Source organism: Motacilla alba, chromosome 14 (genome assembly GCF_015832195.1).
Source record: "Motacilla alba alba isolate MOTALB_02 chromosome 14, Motacilla_alba_V1.0_pri, whole genome shotgun sequence".
NCBI lineage: Eukaryota > Metazoa > Chordata > Aves > Passeriformes > Motacillidae > Motacilla > Motacilla alba.
In genome coordinates this window covers 15,224,616-15,249,365 of record NC_052029.1, presented here as the reverse complement: position 1 = coordinate 15,249,365, position 24,750 = coordinate 15,224,616, and the positions used below count along the sequence as shown (strand labels likewise).

At 58.6% G+C, this 24,750-nt stretch overlaps 4 protein-coding genes, 1 long non-coding RNA gene and 2 other non-coding genes across 7 annotated transcripts; 3 read left to right on the top strand and 4 right to left on the bottom strand.

The window, feature by feature from the left end:
• Positions 1-701: 701 nt before the first annotated feature.
• On the bottom strand, positions 702-9,441 carry TBL3 (transducin beta like 3). The gene is made up of 22 exons (XM_038151808.1): positions 9,351-9,441; positions 9,181-9,232; positions 9,012-9,107; positions 8,743-8,790; positions 8,141-8,282; positions 7,904-7,988; positions 7,421-7,588; positions 6,968-7,043; positions 6,723-6,819; positions 6,229-6,425; positions 5,790-5,931; positions 5,419-5,477; positions 4,813-4,916; positions 4,331-4,481; positions 3,976-4,206; positions 3,748-3,818; positions 3,203-3,359; positions 2,791-2,849; positions 2,458-2,561; positions 2,224-2,295; positions 1,378-1,536; positions 702-912 (listed from the first exon to the last, which is right to left on the bottom strand). Exons 1-22 carry the CDS (start codon positions 9,410-9,412, stop codon positions 800-802), a joined length of 2,445 nt encoding a protein of 814 aa, XP_038007736.1. The 5' UTR covers positions 9,413-9,441; the 3' UTR covers positions 702-799.
• A 265-nt stretch (positions 9,442-9,706) lies between these two features.
• On the bottom strand, positions 9,707-10,376 carry LOC119707137. The gene is made up of 2 exons (XR_005258692.1): positions 10,249-10,376; positions 9,707-9,894 (listed from the first exon to the last, which is right to left on the bottom strand). It is a non-coding gene; the product is annotated as an uncharacterized LOC119707137 (long non-coding RNA).
• Positions 9,959-10,083, bottom strand: LOC119707235. Its single transcript, XR_005258718.1, has one exon. It is a non-coding gene; the product is annotated as a small nucleolar RNA ACA64 (small nucleolar RNA).
• Positions 10,377-10,451: 75 nt separating the features above from the next.
• On the top strand, positions 10,452-13,284 carry RPS2 (ribosomal protein S2). The gene is made up of 8 exons (XM_038151674.1): positions 10,452-10,563; positions 10,667-10,825; positions 10,943-11,032; positions 11,391-11,498; positions 12,029-12,202; positions 12,365-12,524; positions 12,902-12,993; positions 13,164-13,284. Exons 2-8 carry the CDS (start codon positions 10,670-10,672, stop codon positions 13,242-13,244), a joined length of 861 nt encoding a protein of 286 aa, XP_038007602.1. The 5' UTR covers positions 10,452-10,563; positions 10,667-10,669; the 3' UTR covers positions 13,245-13,284.
• LOC119707233 lies at positions 12,680-12,816 on the top strand. Its single transcript, XR_005258716.1, has one exon. It is a non-coding gene; the product is annotated as a small nucleolar RNA SNORA64/SNORA10 family (small nucleolar RNA).
• Positions 13,285-13,577: 293 nt separating the features above from the next.
• NDUFB10 (NADH:ubiquinone oxidoreductase subunit B10) lies at positions 13,578-15,728 on the bottom strand. Its single transcript, XM_038151675.1, has 4 exons — positions 15,512-15,728; positions 14,267-14,405; positions 13,878-14,017; positions 13,578-13,761 (listed from the first exon to the last, which is right to left on the bottom strand). The coding sequence occupies exons 1-4, from the start codon at positions 15,657-15,659 to the stop codon at positions 13,664-13,666; spliced, it is 525 nt and encodes a 174-aa protein (XP_038007603.1). The 5' UTR covers positions 15,660-15,728; the 3' UTR covers positions 13,578-13,663.
• Positions 15,729-16,926: 1,198 nt separating this feature from the next.
• Positions 16,927-24,718, top strand: RPL3L (ribosomal protein L3 like). The gene is made up of 10 exons (XM_038151662.1): positions 16,927-17,060; positions 18,056-18,248; positions 18,722-18,890; positions 20,003-20,138; positions 20,871-21,057; positions 22,031-22,191; positions 22,438-22,539; positions 22,627-22,722; positions 23,277-23,396; positions 24,594-24,718. The coding sequence occupies exons 1-10, from the start codon at positions 17,058-17,060 to the stop codon at positions 24,648-24,650; spliced, it is 1,224 nt and encodes a 407-aa protein (XP_038007590.1). The 5' UTR covers positions 16,927-17,057; the 3' UTR covers positions 24,651-24,718.
• The last annotated feature ends 32 nt before the right edge of the window (positions 24,719-24,750 follow it).

The window sequence follows — 24,750 nt, the reverse complement described above, 5'->3', positions numbered from 1 at the left end:
TGAGAATAAAAAAAACCTGCTGGGGAGGAACCCCATCTCTGCTCCCTCCAGCCATGGCCGTGCAGGCACAGGAACACAAGCAGGGGAGCCACAGCTTGTGTCCCACCTGGGGATGGGAACAGAGGTCACCTTTGTGGACAAAGCATTCCTCGCTCCAGGGGACTGGCTAGTTACTGAAACTCACAGTTCTAATCCTCAACTCATTTGCTAGAAATGAGTTAGAAAAAGAGTTAGAGGAAAATTAAAACTTTTCTCTACACTGATGGCTTTCACTGTACTTACTCTCCCACGTATCTTTTTAATATTTTTATAAAGAACTTGTGAGGTGTTTGTGTTGTTTGAATTTTATACATTTTTGTCTATGAAATAAAATACGTGTAAGTACCTCTGAAGCCTGCTTGTGTTTTGTGCTGTAAAAATGTGCTATTTGGGGAATTTGAATTGTGCTTCTCTTCCTCCCAGGTGCTAAATTTTGGGTGGGCACAGGTGAGACCCCTGCCTTGGTCCAGCCTGCCTTGCGCAGGCAAGATGCCATGAACCCTTTAAATCCCAACTGCTTGTTGGACTTCTGCCTTTTTTTAATCCCAAACTACCTGCTGTTTGTGAGTCTGAAAACTCAGGCTGTGAAAACACAAACCCCAGCTTGGCCCAAGAAATGACCTTTTCCTTTCATTCATCCCTGAGGAGACTGGATGTTAGACTTGGTTTAGAAATGAAAACATTTATTATAAAATACAGGAACTAAAAATCCTGGTGGGAAAGAGTCCTTCGGAAAGAGCAGTGGGCGGGAGGGAGGGGGTCACAGAGTCCCCTGGTCCTGCTGGGCCACGTCTGCCAGCCTCATGTTGTGCCACATGAACTCGATGAAGGTGGAGGCCTGCAGCAGGCGGCTCAGCCGCTGGAAGTGGCGCTCTGCAAGGAGGGCAGGGCTCAGGCCACAGGGGAGGCACCAGAACCCAGCCCTCGGCTGTGGAGCCAGGCTGGGAGAGCTGGGAATGCCCAGCCTGGAGAGGGGAACACTCCAGGGAGACCTCCAGGGCCTGAAGGGGCTCCAGCGGAGCTGCAGAGGGACTGGGGACAAGGCAGGGAGGGACAGGACACAGGGAATGGCTCCCACTGCCAGAGGGCAGGGATAGGTGGGATATTGGGAACTGGGAATTGTTCCCCGGGCACAGAGTGCCCAGAGCAGCTGGGGCTGCCCCTGGATCCCTGGCAGTGCCCAAAGCCAGGACATTGAGGCTTGGGATGGGGATCCCACCCTGGGATGGTGGAAGGCGTCCCTGCCTTGGATTGCCTGAGCTGCCCCTTCCACCCCAAACCATTCCAGGATCCCTGATCCAAGCCAGCCCCTCCAGGCCTGTCCCCACAGCGCCTCACCCGTGTAGGGCAGCAGGGACTCCACGGCAGATTTAATTCCTGAGAACTGCAGGAGGGTGTCGGGTGCCTCGTGCTTCAGGAGCGTCTCCATGATGGCCTGGGCCTCGTGGCAGTTCCTGGAGTTGGTGTTCCACGTCACCAGGAACGCCAGCACGGCCTCTGTGGGGGAAGGAAGCCTGGCCAGGCTGGCACACAGCAGAGCCCGCACTGGAAAACATCCCTGGGTCCCACTGTCACCATCGGATTGTTATGAAAATCCTTTGCTAGCATTTTTCTCCTATTCTGGCTGAGAAGCCTCAGAAGGAAATGTAAGCAATAACTATGTGATGGCTGTGGAATGTGGTCTGGAGGTTGTTCACCAACAGGTTCATCTTGGATTGGTCCCTGGGAGGTGTTTCTAATTAATAACCAATCAAGGATGCAGCTGGCTCAGACTCTCTGACAGTCACGGGTTTTTGTTATTCATTCCTTTCTATTCCTGTCCAGCCTTCTCATGAATCCTTTCTCTCTGTTCTTTTAGTATAGTTTCAGTGTGGCACTTCTAATATAATACATATCATAATATAATAAACCAGCCTTCTGAAACATGGAGTCCAGATTCTCATCTCTTCCCTCGTCCTGGGACCCCTCCAACACAGCCACATCCCACAGAGCTTCAGGTCCCACACAGGGACACTCCCCATCCCTGGAAGTGCCCAAGGCCAGGTCCTGGTCTAGTGGAAGGTGCCCCTGCCCATGGCAGAGGGTGGAACTGGACAATCTGCCAACCCAAACCATTCCAGGACTGCAGGATTCTAATTTCAGGTGACAGGACCAGCCTCTGACCCGAAAGCTTTCAGCACAAACCTTTCTGATCCTTGCGGAGCCGGACGATGTTCTCTTCCAGGTGCCTCCTCCCCTCAGGCTCCCTGAGGATGGCTGCAGAGAGAAACGACAGCAGGGACACCTGGCTGATGGCACTCCGGGAACACTCAGCCTTCCAGACTAATTACTGGACTTTGTAGCCTTGAACTAGCTGGAAGAGGCGGCCAGGGAAGGAGAGAGGGCAGGAAATGCCTTCAGAGCACACTCTGGACTCACCCTTGACCACGGTCAACACCGTGTGCGGCCGGTCCAGGGAGATGGCCAGGCCCAGAGCTTTGAGGTACCTTTTCTCATGGAGGAGGTTAGAAAGCTCTTGCTCTCTGGAAAACAAATCAGGGGTGACAGTGAGACCCGTCTTTGGGTGCTGAAAAAACCAAAACTACAGAAAAAGCAGCAGATTTGGTGATAACAGTTAAGAAGATTGTGGTGCTCATCAATAAATGCCCTCCCTCCATATTGGGATGAGGTGGAGCTGGATGGCTCCAGGTGTGGACAGTTCCACTGCACCGTTTGTCTTTCACAGCTCATCGTGGCACAAGATCAACTCACTTCATAATCTGCTCCTCCTGTTTAGCCTGTGCTTCTTTCTCCTCAATTTCAGTCACATCCTATTAAAAAAACAGGTTAAAACTTTATCAAATCCTGCTTTAAAAGAGGAGGGTTTTGATTTAGCCATCAAGTGATGTGGAGATTAGGGTCTGCAGCAAAATCTTGGGGTTGAGTAATTTAAATGTTAAATCCAGCAATTTCCAACTTCCCTCCAAAGCTCCAGTGTTGGGGCCCGTTTGCTACTCTGGGGAAATACAGGATGGCCAAACAATACCCCCAAACCCCCAGGTCAGCCTTGCTGACCTGATTTCAAACTGCAGACAAGGAGAACACGTGAAAAACAAGCCACTGAGAGCCTGAGCTCTCCAACTACCCTGATTATTAACCCGGGGGGAACCAGCCCCTGCTGTACCTGCCACAGGGTGATGCAGGAGTCACTGGAGGCTGTCACGACCATGTCATCTTTCTTGTTGGAGTGAAGGCCCCAGATTTTATCCTCATGACCATCTAATGTTTTCACACACTCGTTTGTTTTAATTGTCCAGAGTTTTAAGAGACCGTCAGATCCACTTTTGGGAGAGAAACACAACAGGAAGAATCACTGCACAGATCCATTCTTGCTCCGTCCCACCTCAAATATCAGATGGACTTGAATGAATTGAACAAATATCCCAATTCCTTCCGAACAGGAGCAGAGTTAACCAGAAATGTGCAGGGCAAGATGCACCCTTAGCTTTGCCTACTGAGTTTGTCCCAACGCAGCAATGCCACAGCAGCCACGTGGAACCCACGGGACACCTGGAGAGGAGGAAGATTAAATAACCTCTACAGAAAGCCTGGCCTAAACACGGCATCTTCCTATAAAGCTGTCCAAAGGCTCTTTGGACACAAGAGTGTTTCCTCTTGGTGCTGCTGATGAGCTCAGATATTCCCTTAACCCTGCACTCGGGCACAAACCTGCTGAGCAGCTGAGCCCCTCGGCTCACAAAGATGATCTTCAGCACTGAGGCATCGTGGCCTTCAAAGGTCTGCAAAACACAAAGGAAGCTCAGCAGTGCCAGCCTCTGGAGAGACCCCAGAGGATCCCGTTTACTCACAAAGCCCCAGGGAATAAACTCCACGTTTTGGAAGGATCCCCAAGGAACCCCAAGGTTTTGCCCAGGGAAGAGGCAAAGCTCTCATCACCTTCAGACAGCTGAAGTCCCGAAGTCCCCAAAGCTTCAGGGTCCCATCAGCCGAGGAGGTGGCCAGGACCTGGTCCACAGGGGAGAACTGCACACACCAGATGCCACGCTTGTGCCCAGAGAAAACCCCCAGCAGGGAGCAGTCGGAGCAGGACCAGAGCTTGACCAGCCGGTCCTGCGAGCCCGTGGCCAGCAGCTTGTCATTGGGGGACACTGCCACGCTGTTGATGTCCTGGGGAAGCCACAAGAGGAGGAGGAAGGGGGTCAGGCCTCGGCTCTGGCCGTGGGACAGGGACAGACGGAGGCTGCAGCGCAGGAGGGAGGCTGAAGCACTGAAAGGCCAGGGGGAGCTGTACCTTGTCATGGCCCCGCTCAGTGACCCTGGCATGGAGGGGCTCTGGACTGGAGATCAAGGCTGCCTTGGCTTTGGAAGTGAGGGATTCCGGGATGTTCCAGATCTTGATGGTGCAGTCCTGGCTGCTGGTCACTACAAAGCTTTCCTTCAGCCTGAGGGCAATGAAACCGTCAAGGGCAGGGAAACAATTCCGTGTGCAAAAGTGGATCCATGGCTTTCCAAGCTCTTTCCTTTCACAGGGATTCCCCCAACTCTGAGAGTCCCCAGGGCCAGGCTGCACAGGGGAAGTGTCCCTGCTCATGGCAGGGGGTGGCACTGGATGACATCTGAGGCCCCTTCCAACCCAAACCACCCCATGGTCCCCTCACACTCGGGCCCAGGAGAAGCTGGGAGCAGGGATGAGAAGCAGCACACCTGGGAGGGGGACAGCACCCACCAGGACATTCCCCTCCCTCCCTCCCTCCCTGGCCCAGCGTGTGTTACCTGGAGCAGGCGACGGCGCCCACGCCGTGGGCATGGCCCAGGCCCTGGGCCACACAGGTGACCCTGCCAGCCCTGCCCATGCGCCACACCCGCAGGCTCCTGTCCTGGGGGGACACAGAAACGCCTCAGTTCCCTGGGGAGTCAGCAGCTCCCTGTGCATTCTGCACATCCCTGAACCTTTCAGCACATCCCTGAGCCCGACTGGTCTCTGCTGTTCCAGCCTGAACCTTCGTCTCTGCCACAGCAGGGTCAGCCCCACGCGGGGCTCCAGCATGGAGGTTAATTTCTGGTTCTCTCAGAGCTTGGGTTTTGGGTCTGTCAGGGCTCCTGGCACCTTTTCCCTCATCCATCTCACACTAACAACCTTTCTGAACTCTACACCAGACCAGGATGTTTGGAGAAGGACACATCTCCTTCAGGCCAATAAAACACAACTTTTCCCAGGGACAGTGCTCAAGAGGGATAGTGGGAGAACCTGTGTGGGGCATGAGCAGACAGGCACTGTACGAACAAAAAGCCCTTCCTGGAGTTCCAAAAGGAACATAATGTTGCCCACGGGGATCACTGGGAATGAAGAGATTCGTTACATGGAGAGCAGTGACACACCTTGGCACAGGTGACAAACAGCAGGCCTTTCCTGAAGACATCCAAAGCCAGGATTGTTTCTAAACAGAAGAAATAAAAGCTGGTGGGTGCAGAGCAATGCTGAGATGGGACAACAGAAAGGGCTGAGTTAATGAGCCCAGTGCTTAATGAGCCCAGTTAATGAGGCAGGGGACAGGTCTGGGACACGGCTGGTCCCTAAGGACTGAGCCTGTCACACAGCTGCACCTTCAGCTCCAGTTTAAACTGATCTCACTGCCAGGGACAGGGACAAAGGGACACATCCTCTCCCCACACAAACTCCCCCAGAGCTGCAGGAGAAGCTGGATAAAGGAAGAGCTGCCCAGGTGCCCCCAGGCAGTGCTGTCACCCACCTGTGTGGCCGTACAGGATCTGGCAGTGGGACGTTGCCAGCTCAAACACTTTCAGCTGGGGGCTGTTGGTGGCCACAACGATGTGAGAGTCGCCAGGGCCCAGGAACTTCACGTCCAGCACCTCCTCGTTGTATCCTGCGAGCTGCAAGGGAAACAGCCCAAGAGGGAAAGGGCAGCTGAAGGAGAGGGGGCAGTGACTGGTTCTCATTTCATTCTGGGTGTAATTTCTACACGCAGGAGGCATTTCTGGCTAAGCCTGCTCTGCCTTCTCCTTCCTGTGCTGGTCTCTGGGCGACATTCCCCCAAACCAGTGGAATCCTCTGGCCCCAAGGAACAATCCCAGATCAGGCCGGAGCCGAGGGCGCCCTTGGAGCCTCCTCCAGCAGCAGAGCTGCTCCTGGAGCACGGGCAAAGGGACAGGGAGGCTCAGGGCTGTCACCTGCTTCCTGAGCTGGAGGCTCTGAGCATCATAGAAGAGGATGTTGTGCTCCACGGACACGGTGAGGATCTCGTTCCTGGCGGGCACAAACTGGCACTGGGAGAGGCTGCGCTCGCTGGGCTCCTCCCGCAGCGCGAAGGGCACGGCCTGGCTGTGCACACAGGCGCCCATGGCCGCGTCCCACACCCTCAGGAGGCCTGGGAACACAGGAGAGAACGTGGCAGAGCCACCGCGTCACGCAGTGCACCTCCAGGGCTCATCCAAACCACAGCGGGAAGAGCCACGCAGCTCCGAGGCGAGGTGGGCAGGATGAGTGGCTGGAAAAGCCTCGAGGTTTTGCTTCTTCTCTCAAACTCATCGAGTTTGAAGATAGAGATAAATGTGTTTGCTGCTCTCCACCCCAGGCTCAAGCCACATGGAGAACACACAGCCCAGGAACAGCAGCAGTGAAGTGACTGAGGTGCCACCCTCCGGGCTCCAAATGTGGCACTCACCTTTGCTGCCAGCTGTGACAAAGTGCAGCCCTTGCTTCTTCACACCCAGCTGAGAGAAATCTCCCTCCTCAGGCAACAGCACAGCGGCTTCCACGGTCTGCAAGAGTCAGAGAGGCACAGAGCCAGAGCTGAAAACCCCCGGGAAGGGGGAAAACCTGACTGCACAACACACAGACCCTACAGAGGGAGACCATGGCCTGGAAACTCCAGAGGGGCTCAAAGGAAGAGCCAAAAGGCAGCTTCACCTCGTAGACAGGGATGGTTCGTTTGCTCTGCCTGGTCTCCAGGTCCCACACCATGCAGATCTTGTCACGGCCAGAGCTGCAGATGAAAAGCTCAGTTTTAGTGCTCAACCTGTTCAGCTCGGCTCCGGGTGCAAACCTGGCAGTGCGGGAGCTCAACACCTCTCTGGAGAGGCCAAGGGAGAGAGAGCAGCAGCATTCCCCGTGCCAGCAGAGCATAGTCCCAGGAACACGGGCAGCTGGACGGGGCTGGGAGCACCCTGGCACAGTGGAAGGTGTCCCTGCCATGGCAGGGGTGGCACTGGATGGGCTTTAAGGTCCCTCCCAACCCAAACCATTCCAGGATTCCAAAGCACACCCGCTGGGCACTGGCACCACCCCCTCCCCTCCCAGCAGAGCCCGCCCAGACCCTGCAGGAGGTGAACGGGTGGAGGTCCAAGCCCTGCCAGGAGGTACCTGAGCAGGCTGTTCCCAGCTGCAAAGGCCAGCGAGGTGACAGCACTGAAGTGTCCCTCCAGCACTGCCACACACTTGCTGGAGCTCAGGTCCCAGATGCGGATCTTGTAATCGATGCAGGAGGAGAAGAGCTGCAGGCGGGAGGCGTCGGGGTGGAACTCCACCAGGCTGGGCAGGAGCAGAGGGACAGCACAGGAATGAACCCCCCAGCCCTGAAATCATGCACGTCCCACAGCGGGACAGGCTGGGCGTGCTCAGAGCACCCCGGCCTGGCGGGAGGCGCCCCTGCCCAACAATTCTGTGACTCCACGAGAATTCTTGACCCAGCTGTTTCATCCCTGGGCAGAGTCAGCCATAACCCTGCTCTCAAGGAGCAGGAGGAGCCCAGAAGCTGCTGGGAACGGAGCTTCCTGTGGCATCGACTCCAGAATTGCACCCCAATCCCAACCCCAGCCAGGAGTGACCAGCAGGACTGCTCCTTACTGCACCACTCCAGAGGATCCTTTCAGGTTGTGCGTGCAGTAGTGTCTGACCATATCCCAGACCTTGATGGTGCTGTCACAGCCACCTGGGAAGAGAGGGACAGCGGGGCCTGAGCTCTGGAGGAGAGAGCCGTGGCAGCTCCAGCACAAAGCCCGGCCGGACACGGCTCTGGGCTCCGAACCTCTGCTGGCCCTGCCCTGGAGGCTCCCCGGGAGCTGTGCCAGGGGGGGCTCGTACCTGTGGCCAGCAGGGTGGCCGTGGGGTCGAAGGCCATGGTGGCCACGGGCGCGGTGTGCACGGCTCGCCAGGTGCGCTCACACCTGGGCTCCCTCCAGCGCCAGCGGCGCAGCAGCAGCGCCCGGCTGCCTGTCACCAGCACCTGGGGACACGGGGACACAGGGGACAGCCTGAACCAGGGCCAGCAGCAGCGCCCAGCTGCCTGTCACCAGCACCTGGGGACACGGGGACAGCCTGAACCAGGGCCAGCAGCAGCGCCCGGCTGCCTGTCACCAGCACCTGGGGACACGGGGACAGGGGACAGCCTGAGCACAGGCTGGGTTTGGGCTCCTGTCAGTGCCACACAGCACAGGGAGCTGCTGGGGAGCTCAGGCTCTGGGCAGGGGTGCGAGCCCCAGGAGTGAGTGTGAGCCCCTGAGAAGGCTTGCAGGGCTCTCAGGAAGCACACAGGGTGTGAAATGGAACCGTGGAATATCCCCAGCTGGAAGGGATGCTCGAGGATCACCAAGTCCCAGCCCTAACCCTACAGGGACCCCCCAAAATTCCCCCCATTCCTGGCTCAGCCTGTCCCAGGCTGCTCACGGCCCCCAGCACAAACCCACCTCGTCATCAGGGCTCAGCACGAATGCCGTGACATCCTCTTCCTCATCCTGGCAAAGGAAATCCCACAGTTGGACCACCCTGCAGGGATCTCCGAGCTCCCTTCTCCGAGGGCTCTGGTGACGCCGAGCACAGCTCGGGACCACCCAAACCCCGCGCCTGGGCCCGTTCCCACCCTCCCTGCACTCCTCGCTCCTGGGAGCTTTGTATCCACAGGGAGAAACCCTCCGGGCGCCCCGCAAGCCGCTCGGGAGGGGCCGGTGGCGGTCACCTGCTGGAGGCTGTGCAGCAGCGCTCCCGTCTCCACATCCAGGACGTTGACTTTGCTCCCGCAGGGGCAGAACATGAACTTCCCATCCCGGCTAATCTGGACACAGGGATCGGGAGCGTTAGAGCCAGGAGGCGCGGCATTCCCAGCGTCCCTGCAGAGCCGGCATTACCTGGATTCGCCCTCCTTTGTAGAACGGCTCGATCTTCCGCGTCGCGGCGTAGCTGCAAGGGAAAGAGACGCGCCGAGAGGCCCCGTTAAAGCGAAGCGGCAGCGACCCGGGGGCTCCGGTCGCTCGGCCCGGCCTCTCGCAGCCCCAGCCCGGTCCCGCCGCTCCCTCACTTGCTCTTGAAGCGCACAGTGGCGGCGGCGGCGTTGGCCGGGTCCGGCTCGGTGTCCGCCATGGCCGCGGGCCACGTGCTTCCGGCCGCCACTTCCGGGAAGTGAGGGAGCACTTCCGCCGCCTCCAGTGACGTAAGCGAGGCGCGCCACCGGCGCCACGCGGGGAGCGGCTCCGGGGAACGGCCGGGAGCTCCCGGTGCCGCCGGGAAAGCGGCCGCGGCCGCCCCGAGCGGCTCCCGCGCTGCCTTCTCCGCCTTCCGGAGCGCCCTGCAGCGCAACCGCCCCTCCCCGCCCCCGGGAAGCGCGAAGAGCTCCCTGAGCGGAACTTTCGACAATCAGAAAGAAGAGACGCTCCGTGTTTTAAGCACTAAATTTTTTATTGCACATCAAAATACGAAACCGAATGGTTCCCAGCTGTGGCTGCCGCGTCGCCGTCCGTCACGGCAGCGCCGTGCTCTTCTCAGCTCCTCCGGGGACGGGATCGCGGTGAAGCGCCAGCCTAGCCCAGCCCAGCCCGGGCGGCTCCCGGCGGCCGGAACGGCACCTGGCAAAGGAACAGAACTCAGAACCGGCCCCGCGGCCCCGGTGCGGCACCCGCCGGGCACGGCGCTTATGGGAACATGGGTTTCATTCCCCACACACAGCCGTGGGCAATAAGCTTAATGTTCCCGATGCTCTGGGCGCCGTTATCTCACCCGGGGCCACAGCAGACCCCGAATGATTTTCAGACCGCGCCGGGCGCTCCCGCGGCCCCCGGAGCTCCTTCCCGGGACGCTCCCTGCTCCCCAACCGGCCTCGGGCAGCACCGTAGCCGTTCCCCAGCAGAGCTCCCAGAGGCTGGGGGCGCAGGGAAGGAGGGAATGCGGCCATGCCTCCCGCAGCTCCCGCAGCTCCTCACCTGAGGCCGCCCCGCCGCGCTCTGCGCGCTGCGCCCGTGCGCGCCCCTGGAGCCCCGCAGCCGCGCCGGCCCCGCGCTCTGTATAACTCATCACAAACCGTCCGTCCCGGGCCGCGGGTATTCCTCATCCAGCGCGCGGGGCCGGCGCGGCTCTCCCGAAGCGCCCGCGCTCTGTATAACTCATCACAAACCGTCCGTCCCGGCCCGCGGGTATTCCTCATCCAGCGCGCGGGGCCGGCGCGGCTCTCGCGAGATGCCCGCGCGGTATAAATAGCACGCGGCGCAACAGCGCGGCCTTCTACGCTGAGGGATCACGTAAGTATGGCGGGAGCGGCGGCGGCGCCGGGCGGCCCGTCCGGCACCATCCGGCTCCATCCGCGCCCGCCGCCCGCCCGCCTGACGTCCCGCTTTGTTGCAGCAAATGGCGGACGACGCCGGTGCTGCGGGAGGAGCGGGAGCGGCCCGCGGGGGCTTCCGCGGTGGATTCGGGACCGGGCTGCGGGGCCGCGGGCGCGGCCGCGGGAGGGGCCGCGGGAGAGGCCGCGGGGCCCGCGGAGGTAAAGCCGAGGATAAGGAGGTGAGCGGGGAGCGGGGAGCGGGACGGGGGCGCTGCCAGGCCCCGGGATGGGGCAGCCGAGCCGGGTCCCGGCGGTGATGGCCCCTGGTGACTCTCGCCCGTGGATCTCTCTGGCAGTGGATTCCTGTCACCAAACTCGGTCGCCTGGTCAAGGATATGAAGATCAAGTCTCTTGAGGAGATTTATCTCTTCTCGCTTCCCATCAAGGTGAGGTGCTGTGGACACGGAAGTGGTGTCGGGGAGATGCTCTAAGGGGCAGAGGCAGGCAGGGAGAGCAGGGGGTGTTCACCTGGGGAAGGGAAGGCTCCGGGGACACCTCAGAGCCTAAAGGGGCTCCAGGAGAGCTGGAGACGGACCTGGAATGGGATATTGGGAAGGAATTGTTCGCGGCAGAGATGGTGAGGCCCTGGCACAGATTCCCAGAGCAGCTGTGGCTGCCCCTGGATCCCTGGAATGTCCAAGGCCAGGCTGAATGGGGCTTGGATTAGCTGACCTTCGGGTCCCTGTCAACCCAAACCATCCCAGGGTTCCGTGGTTTCTGTGTGCTCAGCGCTGACTCTTGCAGGAGTCGGAGATCATCGATTTCTTCCTGGGCTCCTCGCTGAAGGATGAGGTGCTGAAGATCATGCCTGTGCAGAAACAGACCCGTGCTGGGCAGCGCACCAGGTTCAAGGTAATTCCCTTCTTCTGGATCTCCTGCTCACAGCTTCCTTCTTGCATGTTTAGAGTCATTTTGATCACCCCAGATCTCTTTTACTGTCACATTTAGTAAATAAGTATTTTGTTGTGAGGACCATTAGTAGGTTGTTAAATGTATTAACATCAAAGCATCAGAGATGTGTGCAGGTGTTTCTTGAAGCAGCACTGGCCCAAAAGCTGGGCTGCAAAACTTTTCAAACTTCTTTGTAAGAAAACTTTCCTGCCCCTGCAGAATTCAGTTGTTCCTGCACAGCAGCGTTGGGTTTTCAGGGAGAAGGTTTGGGTACAAGCAGGGAGGGCTGTTGTGAAATCGTGGGGAGCTGTGACCGGGGTGAGGCTGCAGCAGGGGGTCGAATCCCAGAGCCTGGCTGTTGTGCCTGAAGGATGAGCTCTGAGGGGAAGAGCGGGTTTTGAGAGCCGCGAGTAAGGTTTGGGGTGAGCCGTGAGTTCTGCTGAGCACACACCACCCTGGCACCACCCAAGACAACTCCTCTTGTGCCGCAGGCGTTCGTGGCCATCGGGGACTACAACGGCCACGTGGGGCTGGGGGTGAAGTGCTCCAAGGAGGTGGCCACGGCCATCCGCGGGGCCATCATCCTGGCCAAGCTGTCCATCGTGCCCGTGCGGCGCGGCTACTGGGGCAACAAGATCGGCAAGCCGCACACGGTGCCCTGCAAGGTGAGCGTGGCCCTGCCGCTGCTCGGGGCTGTCACCCCTCGTGTGAGCGTGCCCCTGGCCTGGCGCTGCTCGGGGCTGTCACCCCTCGTGTGAGCGTGCCCCGGCCTGGCCCTGGCGCTGCTCGGGGCTGTGCTCCGGGCTGTGACCCCTCTGTCCCCGCAGGTCACCGGGCGCTGCGGCTCCGTGCTGGTGCGCCTGATCCCGGCCCCCCGCGGCACCGGGATCGTGTCCGCCCCTGTCCCCAAGAAGCTGCTGATGATGGCTGGCATCGATGACTGCTACACGTCAGCACGGGGCTGCACGGCCACCCTCGGCAACTTCGGTGAGCTCTGCAGCTGCCGCAGGGCACGGGGACGCGTCTGTCACTGCTGGGGCGCGGTGGCTCGGTGGCAGTGAAGCAGAGGCACGGCTCGTGCTGCCGCAGGCTCTGTCGGAGCTGGTGACAGAAGCGTGGCCTTTGCAGCCCCGAGCACTCCTGGTCTCCCAATCTGCGCGATTGCACCTGTGTGCCGTGGTGTAATCGTCGTAACTGGAGAGAGAGAGCAACCTGAGCTTTGTGGGTTCAGCAGGGACGCCCTCCCTGGTCTCCCTGCTCCTTGCAAAATTCCACATTTTCCTAACTGGGGGATATTGGATCAGCGGGCTGGTTCCGCAGCCGTTGACGGGCACCGTGTGACAGTGTGTGACATCTCTCTGCAGCTAAAGCCACCTTCGATGCCATCTCCAAAACCTACAGCTACCTGACTCCTGACCTCTGGAAAGAGACTGTCTTCACCAAGTCTCCCTACCAGGTAAGAGCATCTTGGTAACTTATAGCTCAAACCTTCCTGCCCCTGAAATTCAGATTTCTGTCCCCAAAGGTTTGGTAGCTGTGGAGTTGGGCCACCCCAGTGCCACGAGGGAGGGGCGTGGTGCTGAGGGGCTGGAGGGAATAAGGAATTACCCCTGGTGTTTCTTGCAGGAGTTCACTGATCATCTGGCCAAGACCCACACCAGAGTGTCGGTGCAGAGGACCCAGGCAGCCGCCGTGGCCACCACCTGAGGGCTTTTGTAGGACAATAAAGTGATCAGAGAACCAGGAATCCGTGCTTGGTGTGACGGGGGTGGGCGCTGGGTTAAACCGCAGAATGGGGTGGGTTGGAAAGGACTGGAAGCTCATCCAGTTCCAGCTCCTGCCGTGGGACACCTTCCACTGAACAGCGCTGCTCCAGGTCTGTGCAGCCTGGCCTTGGGCACTTCACTCAGAGCCAGGCCAGGGCAGCACAGAGTGTTCTGGAGGCTCACGGGGGAGAGGAAAAGCTCCAGAGGGCAAACCCCAACAGTGCCTGCAGCTGAGGGCTCACAGGGCTCTTCAAAGAACAAATCCAGAGCCCAACTGTACAGATGTCTGTTTATTGTGGAGGCCAGGGAAGCAACAAGCACTGCGATACTGGCACCGTGGAGGGAGGAACTGCTGTAGCTCTACTGATTTTCCTGTGCTGCTTTCCTCTCCTCCATCATCCTGTGCTTCTGCTTCATCAGGCATGTCCGTGCATTGCCATGGTAACCCAGATCGCCGTCTGGAAAAGAAAATGCCTGAGCAGAGCATCCCACGAGCACGCTGAGTGTGGGATGAGGGTTCAGAGCCCTTCCCTGGGCTTGGAGCCCTGGCCCTGTGTGCTGCAGCCACACTCACATCTGTCCTGGTAGGCCTTGGTGACCTGTGCCAGCAGCTCCATCTCCTTGGCACAGTTCTGGAACTGGTTGGGCCCTTCCCTCTGCTTGCACGCAGCCATCCTCTCCCGGACTATCTCCACGATTTCCTGATCCACCATCCTGCGGGAACCAGCAGACAGAACAGCTGAACCGAGGGGTGAGGACCCCCTGTGGAATGGCAGCTCTGGGATTCTCAGCGTGCTGCTCCCTAATGCCACCGTGCCCAGATGTGCTGCAGGGACAGCAGGACACTGACGTGTAATGGGGTGGGCTGGAGCTGCTGCCCCAGCATCCACCAAAATGCTGCTGGTCCCAGAGCTGTGTGCCCTGCTGTGACCTGGCCTGGGGACAGTGCAGGGGCAGCCATACCTGTCCCTCCTCCACTGAGCCTCGGCCTCGTAGTAGCACAGGTAGTCACCCTCCAGGCACTGGCTCAGGTCGGGCACGCGGCGGAACTTCTGGTGGTAGTAGTAGAACTTGTTCTTGTTCTGCCACTGCTCGATCCAGCCTGCAGGGACAGCCCGGTCACACACCTGGCTCAGCTGGCACTGCCCGGTGCCACCTTCCCCGGCAGCAGCAGCGGGGCCACACTGAGTCCAGCTGATGCCCTGCTCTGTGTCTGCCCCTCCGTGCTGTGTGCCATGTCCTGTGTCACTGTGTCCCTGTATCACACCCTGCGCTCTCCCAGTGTCCCAGCTGTGTCCTGATGTTCCTGTATCTGTCACAGTGTCCATGCTGTGTCTCATGTCCCTGTCCCACTACCAATACTGCATTCTTGTCTGTCCCATGTTCCCATGTCTGTGCAGTGTCCCATGTCCCTGTGTCCATGCTGTGCTCTACTGTGTGTCCCCTGTCCATGTCTGCCCGTGTCCATGTTGTGTTTCGTGTCCCTGTGTCTGTCCCTCTGTCCACGCCGTGCATTTGTGTCCCATGTCCCTGCTGAGTTTTTGTCAATGTCCCATGTCCCTGTGTCCATGCTGTGTTCTACTGTTTCCCCGTCCATGTCTGCCCGTGTCTATGTTGTATCTCTATCTCATGTCCCTATGTCCCTGCTGAGTTCTTGTCAATGTCCCTGTGTCCATACTGTGTTCTACTGTGTGTCCCCTGTCCATGTCTGCCCGCATCCATGTTGTGTTTCATGTCCCTGTGTCTGTCCCTCTGTCCACGCCATGCATTTGTGTCCCACGTCCCTATGTCCCTGCTTTCTTGTCAATGTCCCATGTCCCTATGTCCCCGCTGAGTTCTTGTCAATGTCCCATGCCCCTGTGTCGCTGCTGTATTCTACTGCATGTCCCCTGTCCATGCTGTGTTTCGTGTCCCTGTGCCTGTCCCTCTGTCCACGCCGTGTATTTGTCTGTGTCCCGCGTCCATGCTGTGTTCTTGTCAATGTCCCTGTGTCCCAGTGTCCTGTCCCTCTGCCCCTGCTGTTCCCGTCAGGAGCAGTGTCCCTGTGTCCTTGCGCGTGCCCTTTCCCTGTCCAGGTGCCCGTGCCCAGGTGCCTTTGCCCCGTGCCCCGCTGTCCCCATCCCGGTGTCCCCGTGTCCCCGCGCCGCTGCTCGGCTCCCCCGGGGCGGGGGCCGAGGCTGGGGGGGAGGATGCCTCGTCCGCCGCTACCTCGGATGAAGCTGACGGGCGCGTCGAGGACATAGTTGAAGGCGGTCTGGAAGTAGTCGACGGGATTGGGCACCGACGTGGTCCTCTCGGAGACGGGGGTGCGGGTCGGCGGCACCTTGTACGCCTCCCAGTCGTGATCCTCCGGCATGGCGGCGGCGGGCAGAGATGGCGGCGACCCTGAGGGGCGGGAGCGCGGCCACGGCAATATGGCGGCGACCCTGAGGAGCCGGGCGCGGCAATATGGCGGCGGCCCCGGGGCACGCCGGGAGTTGTAGTGCGCGTGTCCCTCCTCCGTGAGGGGAGCCCCGAACCCCGGCACGGGGCGGGCCGGCAGAGCCCACAGCGTGTCCCCACTGTCCCCATCCCTGCTCACAAGGCCACCCCCACTGTCCCCATCCCTGCTCACAGGGACTGTCCCCATCCCTGCTCACAGGGCCACCCCGACTGTCTCCCTCCCTGCTCACAGGGACTGTCCCCATCCCTGCTCATAGGGCCACCCCGACTGTCCCCATCCCTGCCCACAGCACCATCCCGACTGTCCCCATCCCTGCTCCCAGTGACTGTCCCCATCCCTGCTCACAGGGCCATCCTGACTGTCCCCCTCCCTGCTCACAGGGACTGTCCCCATCCCTGCTCACAGGGCCACCCCGACTGTCCCCATCCCTGCCCACAGCACCATCCCGACTGTCCCCATTCCTGCTCCCAGTGACTGTCCCCATCCCTGCTCACAGGGCCATCCTGACTGTCCCCATCCCTGCACACAGGGACTGTCCCCATCCCTGCTCCCAGGGACTGTCCCCATCCCTGCTCACAGGGACTGTCCCCATCCCTGCTCACAGGGCCATCCCGCAGCACATGGCGCAGGGCTGGGAGCAGATGGCTTTGGGATGTCCCCGGGGAGGGAGACTGCACACCCTCTGTGGGATCTGTGCTCCAGATGAAGTTCTGCCTCGTGTCCCGGTGGAGCTGCCTGGGTTCGGTTCCTGCCCGTGGTTCTGGTGCCATTGTCACTGGGTCCCTGCTCTGCCCCTCCCTGCACACAGGGACACGCGGGCTGAGGGCTCCTCTCAGCCATGGAAGGTGTCCCGGCCCATGGCAGGAGTTGGTGATTTTTAAGGTCCCTTCCAATCCAGACTGCTCTGTGACTCTGAGATGTATTGTCTCAATCTCTTTTCCAGCCAGGATCACAATCCTGGGCTGACAGAGAGATTCTCAGCCTGTGCTGGGGGTACCTGGCGCAGGTGTTCACAGCCCTGGGTGTGTGGTACCCCTTTTGGAAACTGCCCTAATTCAGGAAACTGCCCCAATTCCTGCCATTCACACCAGACTTGTTCGGGAGGGAGAAGCGTAAACTGAGCCAGCAGCAGCTGACCTTTACCACACCACAACTGTCGAGTCCAACCTGCCAGGAATGAAATGAATATCGCAGCGGGTGAAGCGAGCGGCTAAATTTGTGTCTTCAGACCCATACCCATCTTAAGTATTAATCTGGGGAGGCATTTCCTGACAGCCTCTCTCTGCTGCTGCCCCGGCCTGAAGACGTCCCATGGTTGGTACAGCTCTGCTGGAGCCGCTTGTGTGCGAGGGTCGGCGAGCAGGGCTGGGTTATGCTCCTGCTGCTGCCACAGGAATGGGGTCAGAATCCTCAGAGTTCCATCAGGCTGGAAAAGGAGCTTGGTGGAAAGCACAGCCGGGCGCTGGGACTGATCTGAGCTAGGAAGGAGCTGCAGTGGGCGCAGGACTAACCCTTCACTGCTTGTGGTTGAGGTCTATGTATTTATCTCTTCTCAGCTGGCTTTCAAGGTGCCTTTAGAAGCTGTGCATGTTCCTGTTGCCATTCCTCTGGGCATCCTTTCCCCTGTTTTCCCAGTCCTTGGCTGTGCTTGTTTTGTGCCATTTGCCTTGATGACATGAAGCCCAGGAATTCCAAGCAAGCCTTTTTGGTGCTACAGGATACAAAATAAATTATTACCATTAAGAGCACAGAAGGACAGACCTAGTAAAGAATGAATTTCCCCTTCAATGTCCTTCAGAAGAAGCTGGAGGAAGGAGATCATGTTAAGTTTTTTATTTAAGTGGCATCATTTGTCTAGAAATTGACTAAATTCACACGTACAAAGAGTACATTTAGAATGGCTATCAGGAAGAAATCCTTTCCCTGTGAGGTGGTGAGACCCTGGTGCAGGGTGCCCAGAGCAGCTGTGGCTGCCCCTGGATCCCTGGCAGTGCCCAAGGCCAGGCTGGATGGGGATTGGAGCAGCCCGGGACAGTGGAACATGTCCCTGCCATGGCAGAGGTGGCACTGGATGGGCTTTAAGGTCCCTTCCACCCCAAACCATTCCAGGATTCTGTGCCATTTTTTCATGTCCGTGACAGAAGTTTGAACAAAACCCTGCCCTGTTAGGACTCAGTGAAGAGCCCAGAACCTCTGTGGCATTCCCATCTGAAAAGGGGGATTTTTTGTTGTGTTTTTGTCGTGTTTCCCTTCTCCCCACTTCCCGGGGAGCTGGGAGTGCAGCCTCCCTTTGTGGTTCCCCTCCGCAGTCCCACCGCAAGTTCTCCGCTCCCAGGCACGGCCACCTGGGCTTCCTGCCCCACAAGCGGAGCCGCCGGCACCGAGGCAAGGTGAAGGCCTGGCCCAAGGATGACCCCAGCAAGCCAGTCCACCTGACAGCTTTCCTGGGCTACAAGGCTGGAATGACCCACACCGTGCGGGAGGTGCACCGGCCCGGGCTCAGTAAGGCTTGGCTGCAGCGGGAGGGAAAGGGGATAATGGGCTCCTTGGGAAAAGATCTTTATGGAAAAGGGTGGTGGAGCCCACGGTTGTGGGTTAAATCCTGGCTGTCCACATCTTGGATGGTCAAAGGGCAGCTCAGCATGGGCTGAGTGTGGCACTCTGCACACTGGGATGCTGAGTGGTGGTTTGGGAGGTGGGGAGGCAGGGGCTGGCTGAGACCAAACATGACCTCGCTCCCAGCACTCTCTGTGACAGCAGGAATCCTCCCGGGAATGATCCCAGAGGGTGGCAGGCACCATTTCCCTTTGCTGCCTTGCAGAGGTCTCCAAGCGGGAGGAGGTGGAGGCCGTGACCATCATCGAGACGCCCCCGATGGTGGTGGTGGGGGTCGTGGGCTACATCGAGACAGCAGGAATCCTCCAGGGAATGATCCCAGAGGGTGCCAGGCACCATTTCCCTTTGCTGCCTTGCAGAGGTCTCCAAGCGGGAGGAGGTGGAGGCCGTGACCATCATCGAGACGCCCCCGATGGTGGTGGTGGGGGTCGTGGGCTACATCGAGACACCCAAGGGCTTGAGGAACTTCAAGACTGTTTTTGCTGAGCACATCAGCGATGAGTGCCGGCGGCGCTTCTACAAGAACTGGTACGGGCTCCCAAAAAGGGTCATCGAACACTGGCGCTGCCCAGGGAGGTGGTGGAGGTGTCCAGGGCACTCCTGGATGTGGCACTCAGTGCCCCGGGCTGGGGGACAAGCTGGGGATCAGTCACAGGTTGGACTGGATTATCTGGGGGGGCTTTTCCAACCTCAGTGACCCTGGCATTCCCAAAGCGGGGGTTTCCTGGGGGGCTGCCTGCGAGGGATCTCTGGCAGGAATTCCACAGGCTCTCCGGGATGCCCAAACAGCTCAGCTCCTGTGGAGTGAAGCCGCTGCCTATTTAGTCATGCACAGGGACACTGCAGAAAGCCCGATGCTGGGGAGCAGCGTTTGCATATGTAAATTTATTCTAATAGCCGAACCAAGTTCGCTCTCTCCGCAATATCATATGGCAGGTTCCTTTTCCCTCGTGTCGCTCGGGCTCCTCGGCTCCCCAGTTAACCAGAATCCTTGAGCCGGACTGAAACCAGATTTGCCAGGGGGAAAATTGATGCAGAATGTGGCCCCTGGCCCTCGTAAATATCAACACCCCTCAGCAGAGAGGGAAGTGGGAACACGAATTTCCACGCTGTTGGAATTGTGTCTCCTGAAACAGCGCCATGGAGACCCACCCACCACACGCCTCTGATCCCTGTTTTCTCCTGCCAGCCCTTTTCACGGCTCATCCCTCTTCCCACCCGAAGCCCTTGGCAGGCAGGTGAAGCTCAGGTACCCGCAGGTAGCAGGGAAGTGCCTGTGTGATTTCCTGGCTGCAGGAATCTCCTGTAAGCGCCATGGAGACGCACCCACCCCAAGCCTCTGATCCCTGCTTTCCCTGCCTCTGATTTTGCGCCTCTTTTGATGGCGCTGAGTCAGTCAGTGGGAGACAACTGCATTCCTCATGCAGAAAGGTTTGAATTACCCTTGAACAAGCCCTTTTCACGGCTCATTATCCACCTCCCTCTTCCCACCTCGAGGTCCTGACAGTCAGGTGAGGCTCAGGTATCCACAGGTTCCTTGTGCCTCCGAGGAGGTGGCTGTCAAGGTGACCTGTCCCCTGTCTGCACTGTCACAAGCCCTTTATCAGCTCTGATGGCTGTCAAACCGCTTCTGTCCTTAGGCACAAGAGCAAGAAGAAGGCGTTCACCAAGTACTGCAAAAAATGGCAGGATGAGGCTGGGAAAAGGCAGCTGGAGAAGGATTTTGCAGCCATGAAGAAGTACTGCAAGGTCATCCGTGTCATTATGCACACACAGGTCAGAGCCTCCCCCTGGCATGGGCAGGAGGCTCGGGGGCTTCCTCAGCTCTGAAGGGCCTGGAAATGGGATCGGGGGGGTTTCGGTGGGGTCACAGGGGCCGAGAGAGCAGAGGGTGTGAGATGGTGATGGGAGGTGCTGGCTGACCTTTGCAGCTGCCTCCTGACCTCCCAGTGCCCTCCCAGAGCTCCTGCTCCAGGGCTGCCATGGGGGCTGTGGTTTGGGATCACTGGGGAGCCCCCACATCCTCATGGGAGCCCACACACCCCGTGGAGGAGAGCAGGAGGAGGGCAGAGCCTGGGCAGGTCCTGAATCCTGTGTCAGCAAGGGACCTCGGGCCTCATGATCACCTCAAATTAGCAACTGGTGTCAAATGTTTTGGGCAAAAATAACCCCAGGGGCAGGCACGGTTTTGCCAGATGCTGATTGCTGGATACACGCGGGGCCCCTTTGAATGCTGATCCCTGGAGTTAAGGGCTGCTTTGGGGTCTGGGGGAGAGCTAAGTTGGCTCAAGGCCAGATGGGGTCTCTGGGCTCAAGGACACGGAGTTGGCTCCATAAAATCCCAGCTATAAAGAGCTGCTGGCCCAGGGCTGCTATGAAAGGGGGTGGCTGTGGCAGAGAGGTGAAGCAGTGGCTGTGCTCACCCCTGTGAGGGACCCAGCCCTGCTGCACCCTCCTGTCTGTGGGGCCAGGGGCCACATGCCACCCTAAAAGCACTGTGTGCTGCAGATGAGGCTGCTCCCGCTGAGGCAGAAGAAGGCCCACATCATGGAGATCCAGCTGAACGGGGGCACAGTGGCTGAGAAGGTCGACTGGGTGCGGGAGAGGCTGGAGAAGCAGATCTCTGTGCACAGTGTCTTCAGCCAGAACGAGATGATCGATGTCATCGGCGTGACCAAGGGCCACGGCATGAAAGGTGCAGGGCTTTGGGGCTGTCCTTCTCACATGGCTCTGCCCATCAGGTGGTTTTGGGGTAGGAGAGTGTTAACCACACTGAGAACCCCTAAATTTTGTAGAGGGAGTAGCAAAAAGCCTCAGGATCTGAAGCATGACATCCAGTTCTGTTGTGGCTGGGCTCAGATTCCTTAATCTCAGGGATTCCAGCAAGGGAAAAGTTCAGCAGGGGCACCTCTGATGTACATACACAGGAGCTGACAAGGTAACTTCTGGAGCAAAGATTCTCCCTGAGTTTAAGGCCAGTGAAGGCGTCCTCCCAGGAGGCTCAGAGGCACTGTCAGTACAGAAAGCAGCCAGGTCTAATGGGATGTGTCCCTGCAGGGCTTGGGGCTGGATGCTCTTTATGGTCCCTTCCAACCCAAAGCAGTCTGTGATGGTGTGAATGTCTCACAAACCCCACACGTGCAGGGGTGTGGGTGTCCCTAGGTGTGTGCATGGGACACCTCCCGGTCTGATCAGAGCCCTGGAAGTGAGAGCAGCTCCTGATCTCCTCCCAGCACGGCCTCCTCTGAGAACTGCAGGAGAGCCACGGGACTGTCCCTCAGGGAATGTCCCTCAGGAGAGCCACGGGACTGTCCCTCAGGAGAGTGGTGGGACTGTCCCTCAGGGAATGTCCCTCAGGAGAGCCACGGGACTGTCCCTCAGGAGAGTGGTGGGACTGTCCCTCAGGGAATGTCCTTCAGGAGAGTGGTGGGACTGTCCCTCAGGGAATGTCCCTCAGGAGAGCCACGGGACTGTCCCTCAGGGAATGTCCCTCAGGAGAGCCACGGGACTGTCCCTCAGGGAATGTCCCTCAGGAGAGCCACGGGACTGTCCCTCAGGAGAGTGGTGGGACTGTCCCTCAGGGAATGTCCCTCAGGAGAGCCACGGGACTGTCCTTGCCCAGCCCCAGCCCTCCCTGCTGACCCTGCCCTCTGTTCCCACGCTCCCAGGGGTGACCAGCCGCTGGCACACCAAGAAGCTGCCCAGGAAGACACACAAGGGCCTGCGGAAGGTGGCCTGCATCGGGGCCTGGCACCCGGCCCGCGTGGGCTACTCCATCGCCCGGGCTGGCCAGAAGGGCTACCACCACCGCACCGAGATCAACAAGAAGGTATGGCCCAGGGGGGCTCCCTCAGGCCTGCCATCCTGCCACCATCCTCCTCCCCACGGTGCCCTCAGCTCCCTGCATCCTCCTGGATGTTTCCCTGGACATCTCCATGTCTTTGCCGGTGCTTTTCCGCTGCTCGAGGGCACAGCGTGGTGAAAGCCCTGTGATTCTGTGGGGGATTGTGGCACCCTGTGAAGCTCCTCAGCGAGGAGCAGGAGAGCTTCCATCTCCACTGCCCGTGTGTTCCAGATTTACCGCATTGGCCACGGGATCCACGTGGAGGACGGCAAAGTGGTGAGGAACAACGCCTCGACGCACTACGATATCACCGAGAAGACCATCACGCCTCTGGTGAGGGCTGAGGGGTGACAGGGCTGTGACCCCCCTGACCTTCACAGCCAGCTCTCCTGCCCACCAACCCCTCTGCTCTCCCCACAGGGTGGTTTCCCTCACTACGGGGAGGTCAACAACGACTTCCTCATGCTGAAGGGCTGCGTGGTGGGCACCAGGAAGCGTGTGCTCACCCTGCGCAAGGTGAGAGCACCGGGCTGGGACGGGCTGCAGCTCCCCAGGAACACATTCCCCACCTGGAGAACCCTCCAAGTGCTGGGCAGGGACACTGGGCGGGTCCTTGGTGCAGTGTTTGGCAGGTGGATGGAGCTGGAGAGCTTCAGAGCTCTGAGGGCTGCGGTTCATTTCGGAAATGAAACCTTGGGTTGTCACAGAAAGGTGATTGGGCTTTGGGATGGGCTGCCCAGGGATGGGGTGGTGGGGTCCCTGGTGTTCAGGGACAGACTGGATGTGGCACTCAGTGCCATGGCCTGGGTGACAAGGTGGTGTCAGGTCATAGGTTGGACTTGGTGACCTCAGAGGTCTTTTCCAGCCTGGTTGATTCTGTGATTCTGTGAAATGCTGAGCAAAGAGCAGCTCTGCAAGCTCTCCACCACCCGAGCACCAGGGTGTTGCTCTGAGAACACAGATTTTTGAGGAGACATTTGTTTAGAGGATATTCCAACCCTGCCTCCATGAGACCAGCTGTCCTGACGTTCCGTGACCATTCTCCTGATGTTGTGGCTGCTCTCTCCCAGTCCCTCCTGGTGCACACCAGCCGCCGGGCCCACGAAGCCATCGAGCTCAAATTCATTGACACCACTTCCAAATTCGGCCACGGCCGCTTCCAGACAGCTCAGGAGAAGAGAGCTTTCATGGTGAGTTCCTCGGGCTGCCTCCAGCTCCTCGGGGGGCCACAGCAACTGACTGACTCCAAACGAGCATCTTCCAGGTGTCCATGGGCGGGGAGGTGGAACTGGATGAGTTTTATGTCCCTTCTGACCCAGACCATCCCAGGATTCTATGATTCCATGATTCTGTGGTCTGTTTCTTGATACAACAACAGCCAAGGAAATGTTTGAGACTCTCTTGCCTAAAGGCAGCCATGGATTCAGCTCACACAGCAGAAATGATGCTAAGGAAGGACAGGATGGTTGTGTGAGTGATCCAAGACAACTCAACCAGCAAATAAAAGACCATATGGGCAACCAGTTCCCATTCACCATGGGAAGTTTTAAACAAGCAGTTAACTTGGCAGGCACTGTCTTGGCCATATGGTGCCTTTCACTCGGAATTGTGCACTGCTTTGATTTGTTTGGAATGATTTATGGCTTTAATGTTCTCAGAGGAAAAAAAAGTTTGGGTCAAATTCAGATGCAAATTTGTGGTGCTTTTGTCAGAAGCTTTCAAGAAGGCCAAGCAGTGTAGTTTTCTTAAATCCAGGGCAAAAAAATTATATAATTAAATAATCCAAACACAGCAGTTTCCTGAACAGTTTTGCAGCCTTCACCAGGCTGGTGTGAGTCTGAGTCTGAAGCGGAGGAAGCACTGAGTAAACCAGGAGAGGGAGAAGGAGAAGGGAAAGAAACAACTGCCTGTGTCCCAGGCAGACGTAAACTGGGCCTGGATCTGGCCTGTCAGCCAGAAATGCCATGTGAAGCTGCCTAAGCCTCCTTACTGCTGGCAGGGGGATTGGTTAGGCACTGCCTTTGCAGAGCTCTTTGGAGGTTAAGCTGATTTCCTCCAGCTCAGTGTCAGGAGCCTGTTGTGTCACTGCCAGCCCTGAGCTGCTGTGACGAGGAGCTTGGTGACAGGAGGAGATTTGACCTGGGTGCAGCTCTTTTCTTTGCCATTTTCCCCCATGGATTCTGTGATAAAGCATCACATTTGTCTGGAAGTTGAGGGTCATAAGTAATTCCTGCCACCTGCTCCCATAGGATTGATTTGCTGTGGGATAACCCCATTTCTCAGCTGCTGGCCCAAGCTGCCTGTCTGGTTGCCACAGCCCCGACACAGCCAGGCAGGCCAGGTCTGTGTGTCCCTAAATCCAAACTCTCCTCTCTGCTCTCTTCCAGGGCCCTCAGAAGAAACATTTGGTGAAGGAGAAGCCAGGTGTGCAGGAAGAGCTCTGAGGACAGAGATCCAAGGCTGCCTGGCCGGGCACTTGCAATAAAGGGGCTCCGAGCCATGCCTGCTCCTCTCTCCTTCTGGAGAGCTCTCTTGCCTGTTCTC

What these genes read in the sequence shown, in the direction of transcription:
- TBL3 (XM_038151808.1), bottom strand. Translation starts at nt 9,412, where the DNA reads ATGGCGGACACCGAGCCGGACCCGGCCAACGCCGCCGCCGCCACTGTG. An exon ending in GCTGGGAACAGCCTGCTCAG is followed by an intron (nt 7,044 to 7,420) that starts GTACCTCCTGGC and finishes TTTCATCTGCAG; the next exon opens with CTCTGGCCGTGACAAGATCT. An exon ending in GATCCTGTACGGCCACACAG is followed by an intron (nt 5,478 to 5,789) that starts GTGGGTGACAGC and finishes TCTTCTGTTTAG; the next exon opens with AAACAATCCTGGCTTTGGAT.
- RPS2 (XM_038151674.1), top strand. Translation starts at nt 10,670, where the DNA reads ATGGCGGACGACGCCGGTGCTGCGGGAGGAGCGGGAGCGGCCCGCGGG. An exon ending in GTAAAGCCGAGGATAAGGAG is followed by an intron (nt 10,826 to 10,942) that starts GTGAGCGGGGAG and finishes TCTCTCTGGCAG; the next exon opens with TGGATTCCTGTCACCAAACT. An exon ending in GGCCACCCTCGGCAACTTCG is followed by an intron (nt 12,525 to 12,901) that starts GTGAGCTCTGCA and finishes ATCTCTCTGCAG; the next exon opens with CTAAAGCCACCTTCGATGCC.
- NDUFB10 (XM_038151675.1), bottom strand. Translation starts at nt 15,659, where the DNA reads ATGCCGGAGGATCACGACTGGGAGGCGTACAAGGTGCCGCCGACCCGC. An exon ending in GCCCGTCAGCTTCATCCGAG is followed by an intron (nt 14,406 to 15,511) that starts GTAGCGGCGGAC and finishes CTGTCCCTGCAG; the next exon opens with GCTGGATCGAGCAGTGGCAG. An exon ending in CAAGGCCTACCAGGACAGAT is followed by an intron (nt 13,762 to 13,877) that starts GTGAGTGTGGCT and finishes TTTCTTTTCCAG; the next exon opens with ACGGCGATCTGGGTTACCAT.
- RPL3L (XM_038151662.1), top strand. An exon ending in GTGTCATTATGCACACACAG is followed by an intron (nt 20,139 to 20,870) that starts GTCAGAGCCTCC and finishes TGTGTGCTGCAG; the next exon opens with ATGAGGCTGCTCCCGCTGAG. An exon ending in GTGTGCTCACCCTGCGCAAG is followed by an intron (nt 22,723 to 23,276) that starts GTGAGAGCACCG and finishes GCTCTCTCCCAG; the next exon opens with TCCCTCCTGGTGCACACCAG.